The sequence below is a fragment of the Lissotriton helveticus genome, chromosome 2_1 (genome assembly GCF_964261635.1).
Source record: "Lissotriton helveticus chromosome 2_1, aLisHel1.1, whole genome shotgun sequence".
In the NCBI taxonomy this organism is placed as follows: Eukaryota; Metazoa; Chordata; class Amphibia; order Caudata; family Salamandridae; genus Lissotriton; species Lissotriton helveticus.
Window position 1 is genome coordinate 434242498 of NC_136059.1, and position 17407 is coordinate 434259904.

Consider the following 17407-nt stretch of genomic DNA (forward strand, 5'->3'; position numbering starts at 1 on the left):
TACCCTTATGTGAAGAGTTCTGATACCCACAGAGTCTTGCATAATTATGTAACAAATATTTTGCTTCGCACTACTGTAGCCCTCTTACCCAAAATTGAGAAGCGCTCTGATACCAGTAAGGATCACGTTCTGTCTATACAAAACTTTATAAATAAAAAATAATTATTATTTTTGGAATTAGTGAGAGTTGAAGACAACGTGTTTATGATCATATTTACATTCTTATTACGTTTAACACTTATTTCTAAACCTGGATAAATGTAAGACTAACTACTACTTTTTATAAATGAAAAAGCACCGCTACAAAGTTGAATTCATATTCAACTTTGTAGCGGTGCTTTTTCATTTATAAAAGATATAGATTATTTCCAACTCTTTGGATATGCCCTTGGGGACAGGGGGCATTTGAAAATTGCACGCCAGTACCTTAGAATTTAGCAATACAAATTATATTGGTGATTTTAGGATTGGTGCTTGGAACAGGAGTGGTCCACTGTCCGTAGTTCTGTTACATTAATAAGACTAACTACTACCATGAATGTATCACCTCATTCAAATTTCATCCTTAAAACATTTCCTAAACTTTACAGTCTTCATGACATCACCTGCTCCTTTGGTTTCCCCTATCACCTCTACACTGGTAACACCAAACCTGGATCAATGTAAGACTAAGAACTACCATGAATGTATCACCTCATTCGAAGCTCATCCTAAACACATTTCCTAAACTTTCCAGTCTTCATGACATCATCTGCTCCTTTGGTTTCCCCTATCACCTCTAAACTGGTAACACCAAAAACATCTTCCTATTCTTTTTTCAGCCCCAGGATAATGTCTTGAACTGTCTAAAAGCGATGAGACACTGGGCGGGCCTACAATCCTTAGTGCACAACGTCTATTTTCCATCCTCTTCTATCACACCCCCGGTTGTCGAATGTCCTCCCTCTTGAGCAACACTCTCTCTCCAATTTCAGCAAGTCGCAGCAGGCCCAAGGCACACCTTTTTTGCTAATATCTTCCGATCCTGATGTTGTTCATTTTAGTTCCTAGTGTTAAGGTGCTTCTCTGTGCATAAGGAAAGGCTGTAGAATGTATTTTTCTCTAACTCACAATGAAATAGAAGTACTTGTAAGTGAGGTGTAGAAATCTATCAAAATACATCAGCCTTTAGGAATTCTGTGATGGAAACAAAGATTTTAATTAGGCTTCCCGGTTTTATGGTATTTCATTTTTTAGCATTTCCATCTGTATTTATCCATATTTATTTTTTGCCCACTTTATATGTATTTATCCATATTTAGTTTGTGTTTTGCAGATAAATGAAGTTATAAAACTGTACATTTCCATATTTATTTAACTGATTGACGCGCACTCATACTTGGATATCGGAATGTTTTTAGCTATTTCAGCTGCCAAATATTATATAACAAAACATCCACTGGTAAAAATCAGCTTTATACCACAAATGTATTATTTAATGTAATTGCAGTCTGTTTTTTTAATTTCTCTTGCTGTCCATCTGCTTAATTGTTGGCCTATAATTTCATGAAAGAAAGCACAGAGTCCCTTAAAAGAAGCCCAATGTTCTGTATTTATCCACTTTTAAAAATAAATGCAGACAGAATGTTGTTTTCTGTCTGTATTTATCTATAAAAATCTGTACAAATGGAAAGCCGGGAGCCTTAATTTTAATATTGTCAAAACAAATCCAGACACTATTGTTTTTGCGCTATACATTTTTCATATGTAAAACTGCATCTATGCAAACGTATTGCCCGTACATGCTTTCTCTAAGTAAAAGTGTGCACCACATGATGCTTTAGTAATATATTTGCGCCAGTGTGCTCCAAAATACACCACAGGCTACATATTACACCCATGTCACTCTCCTGCTGCACTGGCTTTGCTCATTTACAATACTTCTTTGTGTGACACTTTAATTGTTAACAATCCCTATAACATCAGTAATGTAACTGTGACGGCAGCACCCCTACTCTGAAATATTTCCCAGCAGCACTGAGCAGAGGTACATCCCATTCTTGAGCTATGTCTGTGATGCTTTGGTGTTCAAATAATGTCTTTATTTTATTTATTGAAGCCTCTACCCATTTTATTGTTTCCATTTTCTAGATTGCTGCTGTGGGGGCTGTGGCTGATCTCCATGTCACTGAAATGTGTCACTTAGTGAGCAGCAACACCATGTCTATAAATGTTGCACTCTATTTTAGCTTTTTTAGGTCAACAGGCAAGTTGATGGTTAGCTAGGGTAGAAATGAACTTCCACCAATATTCAGTTAGCTTGTCCCTTGGCCGTACCATGTATAAGAATGTGTCTTCCTCCTTTCCACATCTCGGCCACAGGTCTGGGACACCAAGTATTTGTGATGCAGTCTTTTTGGGGGGAAGGGGTGAAGTAAGTTTGATGCACAAAATTAAACAGAACATACTTACTTGGGAAATGTAACTCAGTCCCATTCTTTATATGTGAATGGCTGATCGAAATGTATTTCCAATCTGGCCATAATTCAGTCCCTCTGTGACAGCAAAGTACTCCTGATTGATTTATTCATTTGGGTTGCCGCTTTCCTGTCTGCATCAAAGTGAGGAGAACTTGTAGGGCTTTTTCATTCGAGGACTCATCCGCCTCAGTGTTGCAGCTCAGGCTGATGCGTTTTAGCCTATTGTAGCTCAGAACCTGTCCAAGGGTAGTCCAGTTTGTGTACTATGGCACTTTTACAGCTGTAGTTTCCCAGAGTCATCCTAATTCATTAAGATCAGCTTTTGGCTAAATTCACTTTCTGATCACTCCTCTTATTTGATAATTTTTCCCAGGCTCCATAAAGACACTTTCAGTGCACACTCTAGGGCAATTTTTAGGTCGAGCTTTCGAGACCTCTTGTATATACTTTAGTATATACTTATATGTGTATGTACTTTGTGGGTTCTGGAGATCAGCACTAGGACTTGTCTGCTTCCTCTTAGGGACTTTTTTTTCTGTTCAACTGCCGCTATTTAACTATCTTCATAGAAAACGGCCAGTAGAGGTCAGTAAAAAATCAGAATTGCTTTCAGCTTGTTCAATTGCCTCTATTTCACTGTCTTGATAGTAAACAACCAGTAGAGGTCAGTATAATATCAGAACTGCTTTCTGCTGAGGGACTTTATTTTTTTTATTTTTATGGCAACTGCCTCTATTTAACTTTCTTGATACCACCAGAGGCCAGTAAAATACCAGAATCACTTTAGCATTCCCTAGACTCCAGTCCATTGAAACTCTCTTTCACGAGCACCTGTAGACAATATTTTTTTCTAATCTTGTATTTTCAGTAATATGACCACTGGAGCCCTGAATTTCTATTAAAAACAGAGCTTTGGACTATACAATTTCCCGCTGAAAGGCAATATTTCTCTCCATGTGTTACCATACCTAGTTTGTCACGCAGTTTGGTGCTTACTTTCCCTCCATGTTAAAGAACAGTAGATGTTTCAGCACCCAGGCTAATGTGCTGCTTAGCTAAATACATATAAGGTCCTAAAGGCGAGACCGATTGCATTGGAAATGCTTGTTATTTTACTGATCTATTCCCCTTATCATTTTCTTGCTTCTCTGATCAGCTTTGGCAGTTTCTGGCCATTTCATAATATTTTCCCAAATCGCCTTTTTAATTATTATTGTTTTTAGAGCCTGTCCTACCATGTTGACTTCTGGTGAGCTGAGTTATGTCTTTCATTAGGCAGTTCACTGCAACTGACCCACTATCTCATAGCTCTCCAAGCCTGGAAAATTAGCCCTCTCTCACTCGACTGCAACATTGTCTACTGCAAAGCTACCCTTCTTCTTTCCTATCCCCATATGATATTGGTTACTAGTGGGTTCAATTCCCTAAACAAATTAGGGAAATGTCAGCAAATTAATACTGAAGCCTTGAAAGGGCCATCATGTTGGTTAGTTCAGCCATTCTTGGGTTCTAAAGATTGTAACTTGTTCCAAAAGGCTGATGCCTTACGTATAGCTGATATTGCTCACCCAAAGTTGCCGTTAGAGAAATGTTTTTCATCCACGTAAATTCGACTTCCAATGTTTTTAAATGTATCCTGAGCTCTTTCGATGACATGGTCCTGTTCTGCTACACTTTCTTCATTTGCTCCCCTGGCTATTGGAAACTGGCATGACTTGCTTCTATTCATATGTAGTACTGAAAGTCTACCAAATCTGTCCTTCTGTCTAATAATGGGTTCTAGTTCATTGTTTGGATTTGTAGAGCATAGTAGTATGTCATCTGCATGCATTCATATTTTAAGTAACTCACCTTGAATCTTGAACCACTTACATTCTTGTCCCCTACATATTGACCATGTCAGTAGTTCAACTGTAAGCGTAAAGATTAATGTGGAGAGGCAACATCTCTGTATGGTGCTCTTCCCCACCTTGAGAGCACCTGAGGTAGTTTGACCAGTGTGTACCCTAGCCATTCTGGTATTGTATAATAATGTCAACTATTTTAATAATTGGCCTCCAATTCCTAGTTTGGAGAGAGTGGCAGTGATAACGTTATATCTTATGATATCAAAATCTTTCCCCATAGCTATGGAGGCAACAGTGACATTTTCCTCTTGAATATCTATGTTGGCCATTATATGAAACAGTCTTTGCATACTGTGTGATGTGTTTCATTTGGATATAAAACCTGAGTGGTTTAGCGGTATCACTTTCAAAAGAACTTTCATAAGCTGAGAAGCAAGAATTTTACTTAGAATTTCAAACCACGGTCACGGCTTTATTTGTCTTCTCAGGTAGCACGCCTACGTATGTCATTTTTCAGATGTTTCCAACATCAAATAAGCAAGTATGTTCGTGTATGTTGCTTAAAATATGGCTGGCACATTGTCAGCTCTAGCGGTTTTATTGGGTCTGAGCATTGATGTTGTATTTTTAATATATTGAACCATCAGATGTTCTTATAATTTGTCTCTGTCTTCACGTGTGAGCTGGGGAAGTCTAGCTTCATACAGAAACTAACTTATCTCAAGCTGTCGTATTTCAGGTTCAGGTGTGTATAAATGACAATAGTAATTGTCAATATCTGTTTGTGTGACCTAATCTCCCCATTCTGCTCTCCGTGCAGTTAACAAGTGTCTTTTAGCTTTGGCTTTCATCACCTGTGCCAATAGCCGGGTTTATCCAATTCAGCATGCATTCTGTCGGTGCTCTCTCTGTAACGTAGACATTTTACCTTTTTCATTGTATAAGCGTATTGCTTCATAGTGCTCGACAAGTCTGCTTTTTATGTTGAATCGTTGGGCACTTGATTTTCTAGTGCTCTAAGCTTATTTTCTATATTCAGCAGATCTCTGTGCTGCACTCATTTGATCCTGTAAGTCGTTTTCATGCAAATTCCCCTGACCACCACCTTGAATGCCTCCTATGAAACTCTAAAATCATATAGTGTTCTTTCCTTATCAGTGAAATAATTCGATATAACCTGTCTCGTTGTCACTCTAAAGGGTGGTTCCAAAAGCACCTGTCTTTCTCCAAGTCAGTATAGGTGTTGGACCTGCCCCATGCCATTGTGTGAAGTAGTGGTGAGTGATCCGATACTGTTTTAGACATTTTCTTTGCTCATGCGTGGAGCCGTTATGATCAGATCAATCCTTGACCAGCCGCGGCCCTTGGAGGGAGTTGCGGTGGGGCAGAAAGGCGGGAGGGGCAGGGTGGGGGTGCTAAAAACCAGAATATGGATAATTGGAGGTAAGTAAACAATGTAATTAATAAAACGAATTTCGTAGTGTGGGCTGCATCGCATTTTGCGATGCAGGGCGCGCTACGAAATTCTTTTTATTTATTAAATTGTTTACTTACCTCCAATTATCCATATTCCGGTTTTTAGCAATCCCCCCCACCCTGACCCTCCCCCGCCCAGCATTTCTGCCCCACCGCAACTCCCGACACGGGCCGTGGCTGTCCTTGACTAAAGAGTATTTCCTATAGTGTTTAGATGAGTGCCCCTCAAATTCCCTTCAGTTTTCCTCTGTTTAAGATTTTCAGCTGCCCTGCTTAAATCAGAAAAACTCTAGGAAAAAGGAATGGGAAATGTTCAAGAGAGACCTGGTTAATCTAATAGAGCTCCAGCAGGAATATCCGATGTTGTTATTAGTGGATTTCAATCTGCACTTAGATCCAAGGAAGCATGACTCTGCAATCCCAGATATGCTAGAGTGTTAAAGTATCACGACAGCAAATTTTCCAAAATGTGTTCAGTCGAATCTTGATCGGAACATGGTGAACTTTTTGGCAGAACTAGGGTTTGTATGCCTAAATGACTGTTTCAAAGAGGACGACCCGGCCATCCAAACTTTTCTATATGGGAAACAACAGTGCCCCATTGATTACATATTCATACAAGCATGGTATTTTAATCTCTGCAGGGAATTTATGGTACTAAAAGGGAAGAGATCATTGGGGGTTAAAATTAGACATAGCGATAGCCCGATTAGTGAGACACCAAGCTGTTCCAATGGGTCTAGAGTTCCCCAAACGTTTAACTGCAAAAAGTGATGGGAGATATATCAAGCAGTTAATGCAGTATCAATTAATTAATGATATGATCCAGGGTAGGGCCATGGGAGACCCAAATGGTGCTAGGTATGAAACCACCATTGCAGAGGTAATAAAGAGATTGAAACCAGTAGTAAGGATATGTAATACGAGGGGGGAAAAGGATCAGCTGTGCCAAAGTTCAAATCAACAATGGTTCGACAAAAAGCGTGCTGTAGTCAGGAAGGAGTTAAGGAAAATAGAAATGGTAAGGCGATCTAATGATCAAGCAAACCTAGTTGAAATCTACTGTTGCAAGAAAATGGATATGAAGCTCTGGTGAGGAGGAAGAAGTGGGCTTTATTTGAGTTGAACTGGGATGTGATGATCAGTAAGCTTCAGGAAAAGGATATGAGAAAATTCTGGAAAGTGGTCCAGGAGGGTTGTGGTACCGATGCCCCTCCAGCTAGATGTATGGTGCCAGAAGCAGATTGGGTACCCTTCTCAACCAACATTTATAAGCCAAGTGGGACAGTGGTGAAGAAGGACTGGCCAACTGTGGGTATGGACTTGGAGTCACTCTCTATTCAATCAATAGATAAGTTGATAACTTAAAATTAACAAAGGCAGCGGGACTAGATAACCTGCCAGCTGTTATAATTAAGTAAAATCATTGGTAGTGGGCTGGATTATTCTCCAAAGTTTTTATTCACATAACAAAAACCAGGATATTTCCTCTGTGTTTGAAGGGTGCAATCATTAAACCTATACATAAAAAAGGTGCTAAGGAAGACCCAGGGAATTACCGGTTAATAAATCTGTCGGATGTAGGTGCGAAGCTGTACTCCAAAGTAATATTAAGGGCTTTAAAGAACTGGATAGACGGAAATAGTATTATCCCAATGGAGCAGGGAAGCTTTAAAGCCGGATTCTCCACAATAGATCACAGCTTCAGTTTATGGGTTTTGGGGAAGAAGGCAAACGAAACAACAGGGAATCAATTCTGTTGCTTTGTTGATTTTAATTCAGTGTTCGATTTGGCCGATCGTAGAATACTTTGGGCGTAATTAATACGGTTGGGCCTTCCTTGTCCATTGATTGAAATTCTGAAGGAATTGCATACTGAGAACTGGGCCCAAGTAGAACTTGACTTAGCTGGGGCCCTCTCTGAGAAAATTCCCTTGGGTAATGGATTAAGGCAGGGCTGTGTCCTGGCTCCCACATTGTTCTCTCTATTTTTAGATGATCTACCGAGATAGTTGGCAGCGACACATTCGTTCTCCCTGAAAATGGGAGGAAGAAATGTGTTGCGCCTACTCTGTGCAGATGATGTGGCAATTCTGAATGTGACGCAAGTAGGCCTTCAGAGGAAGTTAAAAAAGTTTAATCAATATTGCGAGGCTAACAAATTGAAGATAAACATGGGAAAAACAAACATAATTATGTTTGGGAAAAAAGTAAATTGTATAATTGGCAACAGTAGAGTTGAGGTTGTGTCCTCCTATAAGTATCTGGGCATGACATTTACCAGCAAGTTGATTTGGACCTTACATAAGAATCAGTGGAGTCGAGGTCATTAGCTACGACAGGGGGACTTGTCCGCTTTAAAAAGACTTATGACTCTGCCCCTCCGGTGCCGCCATCTCGGGCTGCATGGGAGAAGAATCTCACTCTCCAGCTGGAAGAGAAACAACGGGCACGCATAGGCGCCCTCAACCGAAAAATCTCCTGCAATGCCAGGTTTAAATTAACACACTTTAACTTCCTGCATTGTACCTACCTAACCCCAGTATCCCTGCACCGCATTTCGCCTGCCTGACAAGGGAGGTAGATGCCATAGATGTGCCACAGAGAAAGTGGGCTTTTTACATTTAGCTTGGGATTGTCCACTGGTCAAGCAGTTCTGGGTGGAGGTGGTTGGCAGGATTGTTGTGGCTACAGGCATTCGGATGCAGCTTGAACCCTTGATTTGATTACTTGCATTTGTCCGAAAGCCAAAGAATAGACAATTTCCATATAAGCTCCTACAACTAATGCTAGTGCTTGCTAGGCGAAGGGTAGCTATAACCTGGATAGGGCAGAAGGGCCCAGAAGTGCCCATCTGGCTTAAAGATGTCCGACAGTGGTCCCTAGCCGAAGACACACATGCAACTCACCGAAGGGACGAGAAGCTGCAAGAAGACCTAATGGGTTGGCAGGAGTTGGGTTCCTCTGCGTTGGCGGAGAGCAGTCCTCCTCGCAGGATACAACTGATGGCGAGGAGAGTGGGCTGGATGTAGAAAGTGGGCCTCCCCTTGCCATGTAGTGAGGGAACTGTCCCCGGTTATATGCACACTGGGAATCGTTGCTATGCCCCATGCTCCCCCCTCACTGTAATATGCTTCAGAATACTTATGTGACCACATGGTACATCCTAGCCCATAAATCAAATCTGCGTTTTTCTGATAAATTATTGGTCCCAAATACCCAGAAGACATCATCCTGCTGTGCAACTGATATAGAAAGAAGTGAACTACAGTGGGCAAAGAAGGTAACGAATAGATTGGAAGACATTGCAGGCACCCTAAAACTAGACTTAAAAAGTGCAGAAGCCCCAATCCCTAAAGCAGTATTAAAATTAGCCTGTAAAAAATGAATCTAGATTGGCGGACCTGAAATATGTAAGGAACAAACCATCTGCACAATACATGTTAGATTCATGGAAAAATATGAATGTATTCCCATATTTATCGGCATTACCGGATGCCCGGTTATGATTATTCAAGGCCATTTTAGATCAAGAGAATAACTGCACATGTGGGCTGCCGTTCCATACCCTTACCGTTCATGTTTTAATTGATTTTCGTCATTTTTATAGGCCACACATACTTGATTTTAAAACCTCTTTTTTAAAAATATAACATAAATTGTCGGATTGATGCACTAGAACTTCTATGGATAACATTTTTTGATGTGACTTGTGCACTGGCTAAGTTTCTTAAAAATGATTTGGGTAAGTGTTTTATAGTTTAAATAGTAGGGGTTCAGAGCTGTTAGTGTATTATGATGAATTGGTATTCATATGGTGTAATTAAATACATTTTTTCTTGTTATTAAGGACTGCATATTTTAAAGACGGTGTCTAAACATTAATAAGATTCATTCATTCAGCTGCCCTAGAGTTAGACGTTTCCTATCACGGGAGGTAGGACCTATCTATAATGTAGACCATGACACAGTTAAAATCCCCTCCACATGTCATTGACACATGAACTTCCAATGGAAGAAAGCATATGCAGACTTCTCTAGGTATTTAGAGGAGGAGGGTTGTTCATCTTTTCCTTTGATCCAGATACATCTGCCTTTTGAATCTGCTTAAGGAGCTATGTACTGGAATGGTGCTCCTAGTCTAAACCATATTAATATGCCACTGGCGTATGCTGAGTGTGTGCCATAATACACATGTTCCCTCCATTGTTTTTGAATTTTATTTCACTCCTCTCAAGTGATGTGAGTTGCTTGGAAATTGTGAATGCCTTGCGTTTCCGGTACATATGCACCTTATGTCTCTTGGCCGGAGTGGACATTGCTCTTACATTCTAGGTTATTATACTATAGTTAGTACACTGGCACTTCTCATTTAATAGGGAGTATTGGGACTTTTGTTCTTTACTTTGTGAGTTATGGTTATGTGCGTGCTGTGATCTAGCTTTTCATAACCACAGTTCTAATTTCCCATCCCAACCCATGCCAGACCTGGAACAAAACGGAACTCCTTTGAGTTATTCCCCACCCACCAACATTCCCTTTAACACATATTTTCCCAATTTCAACTGTGTTATACTTTGTAACATGTAGAAGCGGTGCCTTCCATTTGAATTCACATCCACTCCCATCATGCTTTTAACAATCACCCTAAATTCTAACTTATTCAGCAGTGAGTCTTACTCACACTCATTTTTGAATGACAGTGTCCTCTGCCCTTCTTCCCCCCTCAGTCCATCAATATCTCCTCCATGCATCTGTCCTTGAAACCCATTGCTCTATCTTATAATGTAAACATGTTAATATAATTACCATATAAATTGTATGTTTTGTCTTGTTCATTGTCTTCAGTCATCACAACTATATATGACTACCATCTTACATTGTCTTTATGTAAAATGTTAATTTATTTGTACAGTATTTCTCGCCAATAATGTATTATTGTCTGCCATCTATAAAAGCCTAATGTTCATTCCCTGCAGGTAACGTTTGATATTGGCTTTGACTTTAATCTCAAACATCTTCACAACATGGCATCCATAAGTTTCCAAGCTTTGAGGTAATTTTTATGATAGACAAAAGCATTTTATCTTCTTTTTTCATAATAATTTTACATGATCTATTATAATACGTTTTTTTATTGACAGTGAAAGTAATGAAGCGGACAAATCAAATAACATTGTCAACGTATCGATTCCAGTTCAGTATGATGCAGAAATTCATTTTACAAGGTGTAGTATGATTACTCCTCTTTTGTCTCTCTATCTCTGCCTGTCTCCTACTTTTCCACTCAATCTCTTCTCTTTCTTTCTTGATCGGATAAACATTTGATCAAGGAACTTTCTTGATATCAATGTCCACCTAATAAGTTTCATTAGGGAACTTTTAAAGTTATCATCAATGTGGCGACAGCATCGGTCCAAGTAAGCTTTGTTGTATAATACCATTTGTAAGCATAATTCTAAGTGCAATAATATACTGAGTAAGAAGTCTGAAGTGATTTCATCTAGTTGATTTAGAATGGACTTGGATAGGTAAATAAACACCAAACCGTTCAATGTCATTTCAAAAGTATGTGACTAGAAAAGTATGTCACTCCGCTTTTGATATCTCACTGCTCTTCATCTGCCTTTCCTTCCACATTTTTCTCTAATATTTCTTTTGCCTATCCTTGTCTGAATTCAGATTCTTATGGCATTTGACCGTAAAATTGGCTGTGAAATGTGAAGTAGAGAATACATTATATCAGAAACCATATGAAAATCTAACTATTATTTGCGGCTCTGAATCAAGTAAATGTGTTTGTAGCATGTCTGGCTGTAATTTCACATATCTACGTAATCCTGAAATCCAGTTTTCGCTTGGGTGTTTGCAAGTTGTTTTTCATTGAAGGTGTTTTTCAAGTCACAGTATTTAGAATAACTCCTCCTTCGTGAGCAATGTGCATGGGCACCAACTCCATCTTTTATTCTGCCATCGAATTCGGACATGTACAGATGGGGCTCTGAGAGTCAACTTCTCTTTCAGTTTCACACTTCGACTCCAATCGTCAGAAGAATCTCTCTGTTGACCATGTTTTCTACCTTTGATTGATGGGCAGTAACCAAGACTCTGAACACTAGGGCCCCAGAGCTATTCCAGGGCGACGTGCCCCCTTTACCAGCACTCAACACAAGAAAATGTGCATCTTTCAATGGTGATAGAGCAGACACCTTTCCAGTACTGTCTGCCCCCAGTGCCATGCAAACTGCTAATGGTGGACCTTCACGAGGTTTGTAACCTCTACTCTCCCTAGACCATCACAATGCCTTGTGCAAAGTTCGCTTGGTCTGGCACTTGAAGAAAACGCGATGGTACCAAATAGAAAGGCATTGGACATACAGCAACATGCACCAGCAGTCGCCCGTTGATACCTCAACATGTTTGGTGAACAAGAACCTTTCTGTGCTAAAGAGTAAGTGGGTGCAGGCCCGTCTGACATTTCTGTACACCAGTCCACACCTAGTCCAAAAGCCACCATATCCAATGCCTCTAATCCAAGAGAATAAGAAACAGAGGCTCTCCCGACCACCAGGACTAGCAGCCCTTGACTGAAGACCACAGCCAGGCTCTTAAGTAACATCAGTACAGATACCCATCCCAAGCTTCACAAGAGGTCACACGCTGAGGCACATCTCCATTCCCAAGGGAGGTGTGTTCCAATCCCTCCCACAAGACACTGCTACCTCCTGGCCTCTGTCGCCTTTGGGCTCCAGTCGGCACAAGCAAAGGTCTCTGATCTGAGGAAGGATCAACCCAAGGGTTTTAAACCCTCCCAACCATGAGCCCTACACAGCCTAAAGCTTCGGAAAAGCCTCAACATCACTCGCAGCCAAAGGCACTGTTGACGTCAGATTCTTGGCTCTTGCCAAACCAGTGCTGATGCTGCAAGCTCCTTTGACGACCAGTTCCAATGATTTGGAGCACCCCATCCAAAACAGACTCAAGGAGTAACTTAATGTGAGGCAGAAGCACCTCTTTATCCATCCCATAACAGTAGGATCTCAGCACTCCAACCCACTACTGCCTCTGCCAAATTCAACTCAGGGATCCTCACACATTCTCTAACCTCAGCAGTCCTTTTGGCCCTTCTGACCCCTACGGCATTCCCTTTGAGCCAGGGCCCACAGATGGCCCCTGGGAAGACTATGATGTTGATCCTCTGGGGACTCAGACCTCAACCACTACCCTGTCAGGGCATCTCTCTCAGACAACACCATGGCCTGCAAGGATGCTAGGAGGTCATCCAGCAGACAGCCTCCTTACACAAGTTGGACATGTGCGTCCTTCATGAGAAAAATAATCTTCTCATGAAAACAATCTCAAAATGGAGTGGACAGGGTAAGTTATGACAATGCTCAAGGCCATGCTCAAATCTGCGCCTGATACATTCAAGGAGCCAGTTAAGGCAAGGGTGGTAACACCTAGGGTGGGAAAGTATAAGCCCTGTCCCAGCAACCCTGTCTATGTTAGAGACCATGTCCCGCTGACTCCCTAGTCAGGCACACTGCCTGCAAGTGGGCCTCTACTCAGGCTACAGGGAATGCCCCACTGCCTGGCAACAAGAGCAAGAAGCTTCACATAGCTGAAAAAGGGGAAAGGAAGGTGCAGTCACCCACTGATGCATAGTCAATTCCATAGGGCTCCTCTCCCCTGAGAACATGTCCCAAAGGGAGAAGATGCATGAGTTGGTCAAACAACTCCCTGTGAAGTTGATTAAAGGGATGGAGGAGATAGTATTAGAGGGCAAGACCACATCCAAGTCCAACATCTGTTCTGCCTCAGATTCTGTGCACACAGCCTCCAGTGGCATAAACACCACCATCCTACTCAGACAGCACTACACATCTCTGGGTTCAATTCAGAGGACCAACAGAATCTCCTCAACCTCTCATTCGATGGGGAACACTTAAATAAGCTACAGGTTGATGAGATGCTGGAGAAAATCAAGGATGACACCAACACTGCCAAATAAATGGGTGGACATCAAACTCCGGCTGCTAGGGATTCCTTTTCAAGGTGGCATCCTCGAGGTTAATGAAGGCCATCTCCTCCAACCAGCCGCAGTCCTATCAGCGGAAGCAGCCACTGTCCACTAGCAGGCTCGCAGGAGAAACACCAAGAGTACCTAATGGGGCAACAACAATAAGGACAGGGCTAGATGAGGTTCCGGTAAAGGGGGTTCCACCTCCAAACACTAACTTTCCTGCCTCCCTCTGGTCACACATCACATGTCAGGATACTGCAGGATTTCCTTGGCCACTGGGCGAAAATCACCTCAGATCAGTGGGTTTTCGCAGTCGTCCACCATACCCAGCTCCTAGAACTCCTCACACCCCCTCAACCCTGCAAACATACCCTCAGAAGAGACTCACATCCCGTAAACAGCCCACCCTGGAAACATTCCCTCAAAAGAGAACATCTTCACTTCTTCCAGGAAGAAGTGCAAGTGGTTCTTCTTAAGGGCGTTTTAGAGAGTTCACCCCATACCGCCTGGGACAAGGGTGTATACCTTCTCAACCTTCTCATTGCCAAGAAGGACAACTTCCTCAGGCCAATCTTTCACCTCAGGAACCTCAACAAGTACATTCTGCCAGAATATTTCCACATGATAACTCTTCAGGATGTCATCTCACTGCTCTGGCAGTGTTAGTCATCAAGGGCATCCTACTTTCATATACCCATCCACCAAGCCCACAGAGACTACTTCTTTACTTTGTGATAAGGGGACAGCACTACCAGTACAAAGTACTGCCTTTGGGTTGACCACTGCCCCAAGAAGCTTCCCCAGGGGCCTAGTGGTGGGAGCCATGCATCTAAGGAGGGGCGGCACTCTTGCTTTGCCTTTCCTCAATCACTGGCTGGTCAAGGGCATGACAGCCTACAATGCCTAGCCCACTCTAAAGCTGCAATATCCCAGCTTCACAGCCTCGGATTCACCATAAAAGTAGGCTTGGGCGTAATTTATATTATGCTGGTGTAGTTTGTATTAATATCCTGTTACGTAAAACTCCCGAAATTAAACCATTATGCTACTCTGAGTACTTATATACCATTTGTGGTAAAAGATTTACAGTGAATTGCATCATTCACTGTACAAATTTACCCTGAATGCAAGTGTGGAACAGAATGAGAGTGGCTGTTGTTCAAAGTGATTGTTTAAGAGCATTTCATGCTAAATTATAGTGCATAATGACACTTTTGCATTTTATGTTATTACACATAATTTTGCAAAAACGTAGCAAATTTTTTCAAACGCTACATAAATGTCACTAAATCCCACCTTCAATCCTTTCAGGTCCAACCTCTATTTGGGCCTGTCGTAAAAACTATGACTGGCAAAGTGTATCCAAACCAGCAGGAGGTGTTGACATTTTAGCAGTTGCTTCCTCTTTTTCAGCCCAATCATCACCTCACAGCCAGAACTATTATGCGCCTCCTAGGGTTGATGGCCTTATGCATTGCCATAGTACCCAATGCCAGGCTCCACATGTGCCCGCTACCGGAGTGCCTTGCCAAGCGATGATCATAAGTGAGGATCACTGGGAGGATCTACTATTGGTGGAGGCCAGCGCCCATCACTGGCTTTGGTGGTGGAACAGAAACAACCTGTTGCAAGGCAGTCCCTTCACAGACCCCGTTCTGCAGGTGACCATTACCACTGACACATCTCTCTCAGGCTGTGGGGCGTATGTAGACAATACGATAATACAGGGGAGAGAGCCCCCCCTAATGTCATAGATACTACATCGACTATCTCAACTCCCTGGCCATACAGCTATCTTTCAAAGCTTTGGTTCAGGCCTTCACAGCATAGAAGTCCTCATCTAGAAGGACAATATTACTGCCATGTATTATCCCCCGAAGCAAAGCACAACAGATTCTCTCCAGCTCTAGCGCAAGATATCTGGCACTGGGCCATCCATCACCACATAAACGTAGCAGAGTACCTTGCAGAGTTTAGATAATGACTTTGCAGACTTGCTCAGCAGGATGTATCATCAAGTCAATGAGTGAGAACTCCACCCGCAAGTTCTGCTCTCCTACTTCCACTGCTAGGACACCCCGCGTTTGAACTGTTACCACCCACAACACAACAAAGCCAAATGTGGCGCCCAACTACCCAAACCCACAGTGTATGGGCCATGCTTTATGGATGAGCTGGCCAGCAATATTATTCTATGCTTTTCCTCAACTGATGTGGTAGGTAATCTACACCCACTCTCCAATTTTCAAAAGAAAATTGGTGTATCTTCTCCCTAGTTGAAGGGAGGAAGAACCTCACCTCACCTGGCAACTGCTCAGGGTAAAGGAGGCCACGCACTCTCCGTCGTTGCCTCGGGTTAGAATCTGAGCCGAGGGGGAGAAGATACACCAATTTTCTTTTGAAAATTGGAGAGTGGGTGTAGATTACCTACCACATCACATTGAGTAAGTGTTGCAGTAGTACATCATAGGTCCTGACGAAAGCCGGTAAAGGCTGAAACATGTTGACCAAATAACACACATGGTGAATAGCAATTCCTTGCATGCTATTATCACACTGCTTTTAATTATACCACATTGATGGACAGACCTAATAAAGTTTTTCTTATGACATCATAGTAGGTATTTTTAAATCACTTGGATCATTTTCCTCTTTCTTTTCCATTTTGAGCACTGCAACTTTTGCCCCTTCCGCTCACACACTGTCATCTTTTTTGGTTGAATGCTCAACCATTGGGTCCGAAATTAGGTAGCCTCAGATTCTTCCTGAGGAGGAGCCTACAGGACACCATTTTCCAACGCAAATAACCCAGATGACGAAATTCCACTTTTGAGTGGGCTGATGGGTACCTTTTCTAGTTTTCAGACTTTGTATCTTCTCTTTCTCACTGTTCCTGGTATAACAATGTTACCTCTATGGACTAACTTCGTGGTTTCAGTTTAGTTGTGGGACACTATTAGGTTCCATTGGATCTATTTAATTTAGACTGTTGGTACCTTCCATGTGTTTAATTGTTAAGTTGGGGGACTAGGTACCATTTGGTCTATAAAAACATTTTCCCCTTGGACCCTCTACCACTCTTTTTGTCTTTTTATCTGAAGGTAAGGTAGCAACTTTTTCACTTTTCGTAGCGTGAAAAAGGAAGAGGAGACTACTGCATTGGCATGATTGGTGAAACTTAGTTTGTTGTCAAACAACACTCCTAGGTTTCTAACCTTTGAAACTGGGGTGGGTGGATTACCCATTTCAGGTGGCCACCAGATTGGGGACCAAGATGGTTTTAGGTCTCCAAACACCATTACCTCGGTCTTATCGGTGTTTAGTTTTAGACAATTTCTATCCATCCAGTGACTGATGGCTCTCATTCCCGTCTGAAAGTTGGCTGCCACTTCGATCCCATTTTTATGCACTGCTAACACCAACTGAGTGTCGTCGGCGTACGAAGTCACTCCCATTCCATGGGTTTTAATGACCCTCGCCAAGTCCGACACATAGATGTTAAAAAGTGTCGGACTTAGCGAGGATCCCTGGGGGACTCCGCAAGGCAGCACAAACGTGGGTGAATAGAAGTTCCCCATCTTGACCGACTGTTCTCTGTTAGT

General features: G+C 42.0%; 1 protein-coding gene across 1 annotated transcript in view; it reads left to right on the plus strand.

Moving 5' to 3' along the window:
* ITGA2 (integrin subunit alpha 2) overlaps positions 1-17407 on the plus strand; it is a 683385-nt gene that overhangs the window by 528008 nt on the left and 137970 nt on the right. Inside the window, exons 22-23 of the mRNA XM_078675061.1 lie at positions 10762-10838; positions 10927-11010. Coding sequence (XP_078531187.1) covers positions 10762-10838; positions 10927-11010 — 161 coding nt within the window. The remainder of the gene's footprint in view (positions 1-10761; positions 10839-10926; positions 11011-17407) is intronic.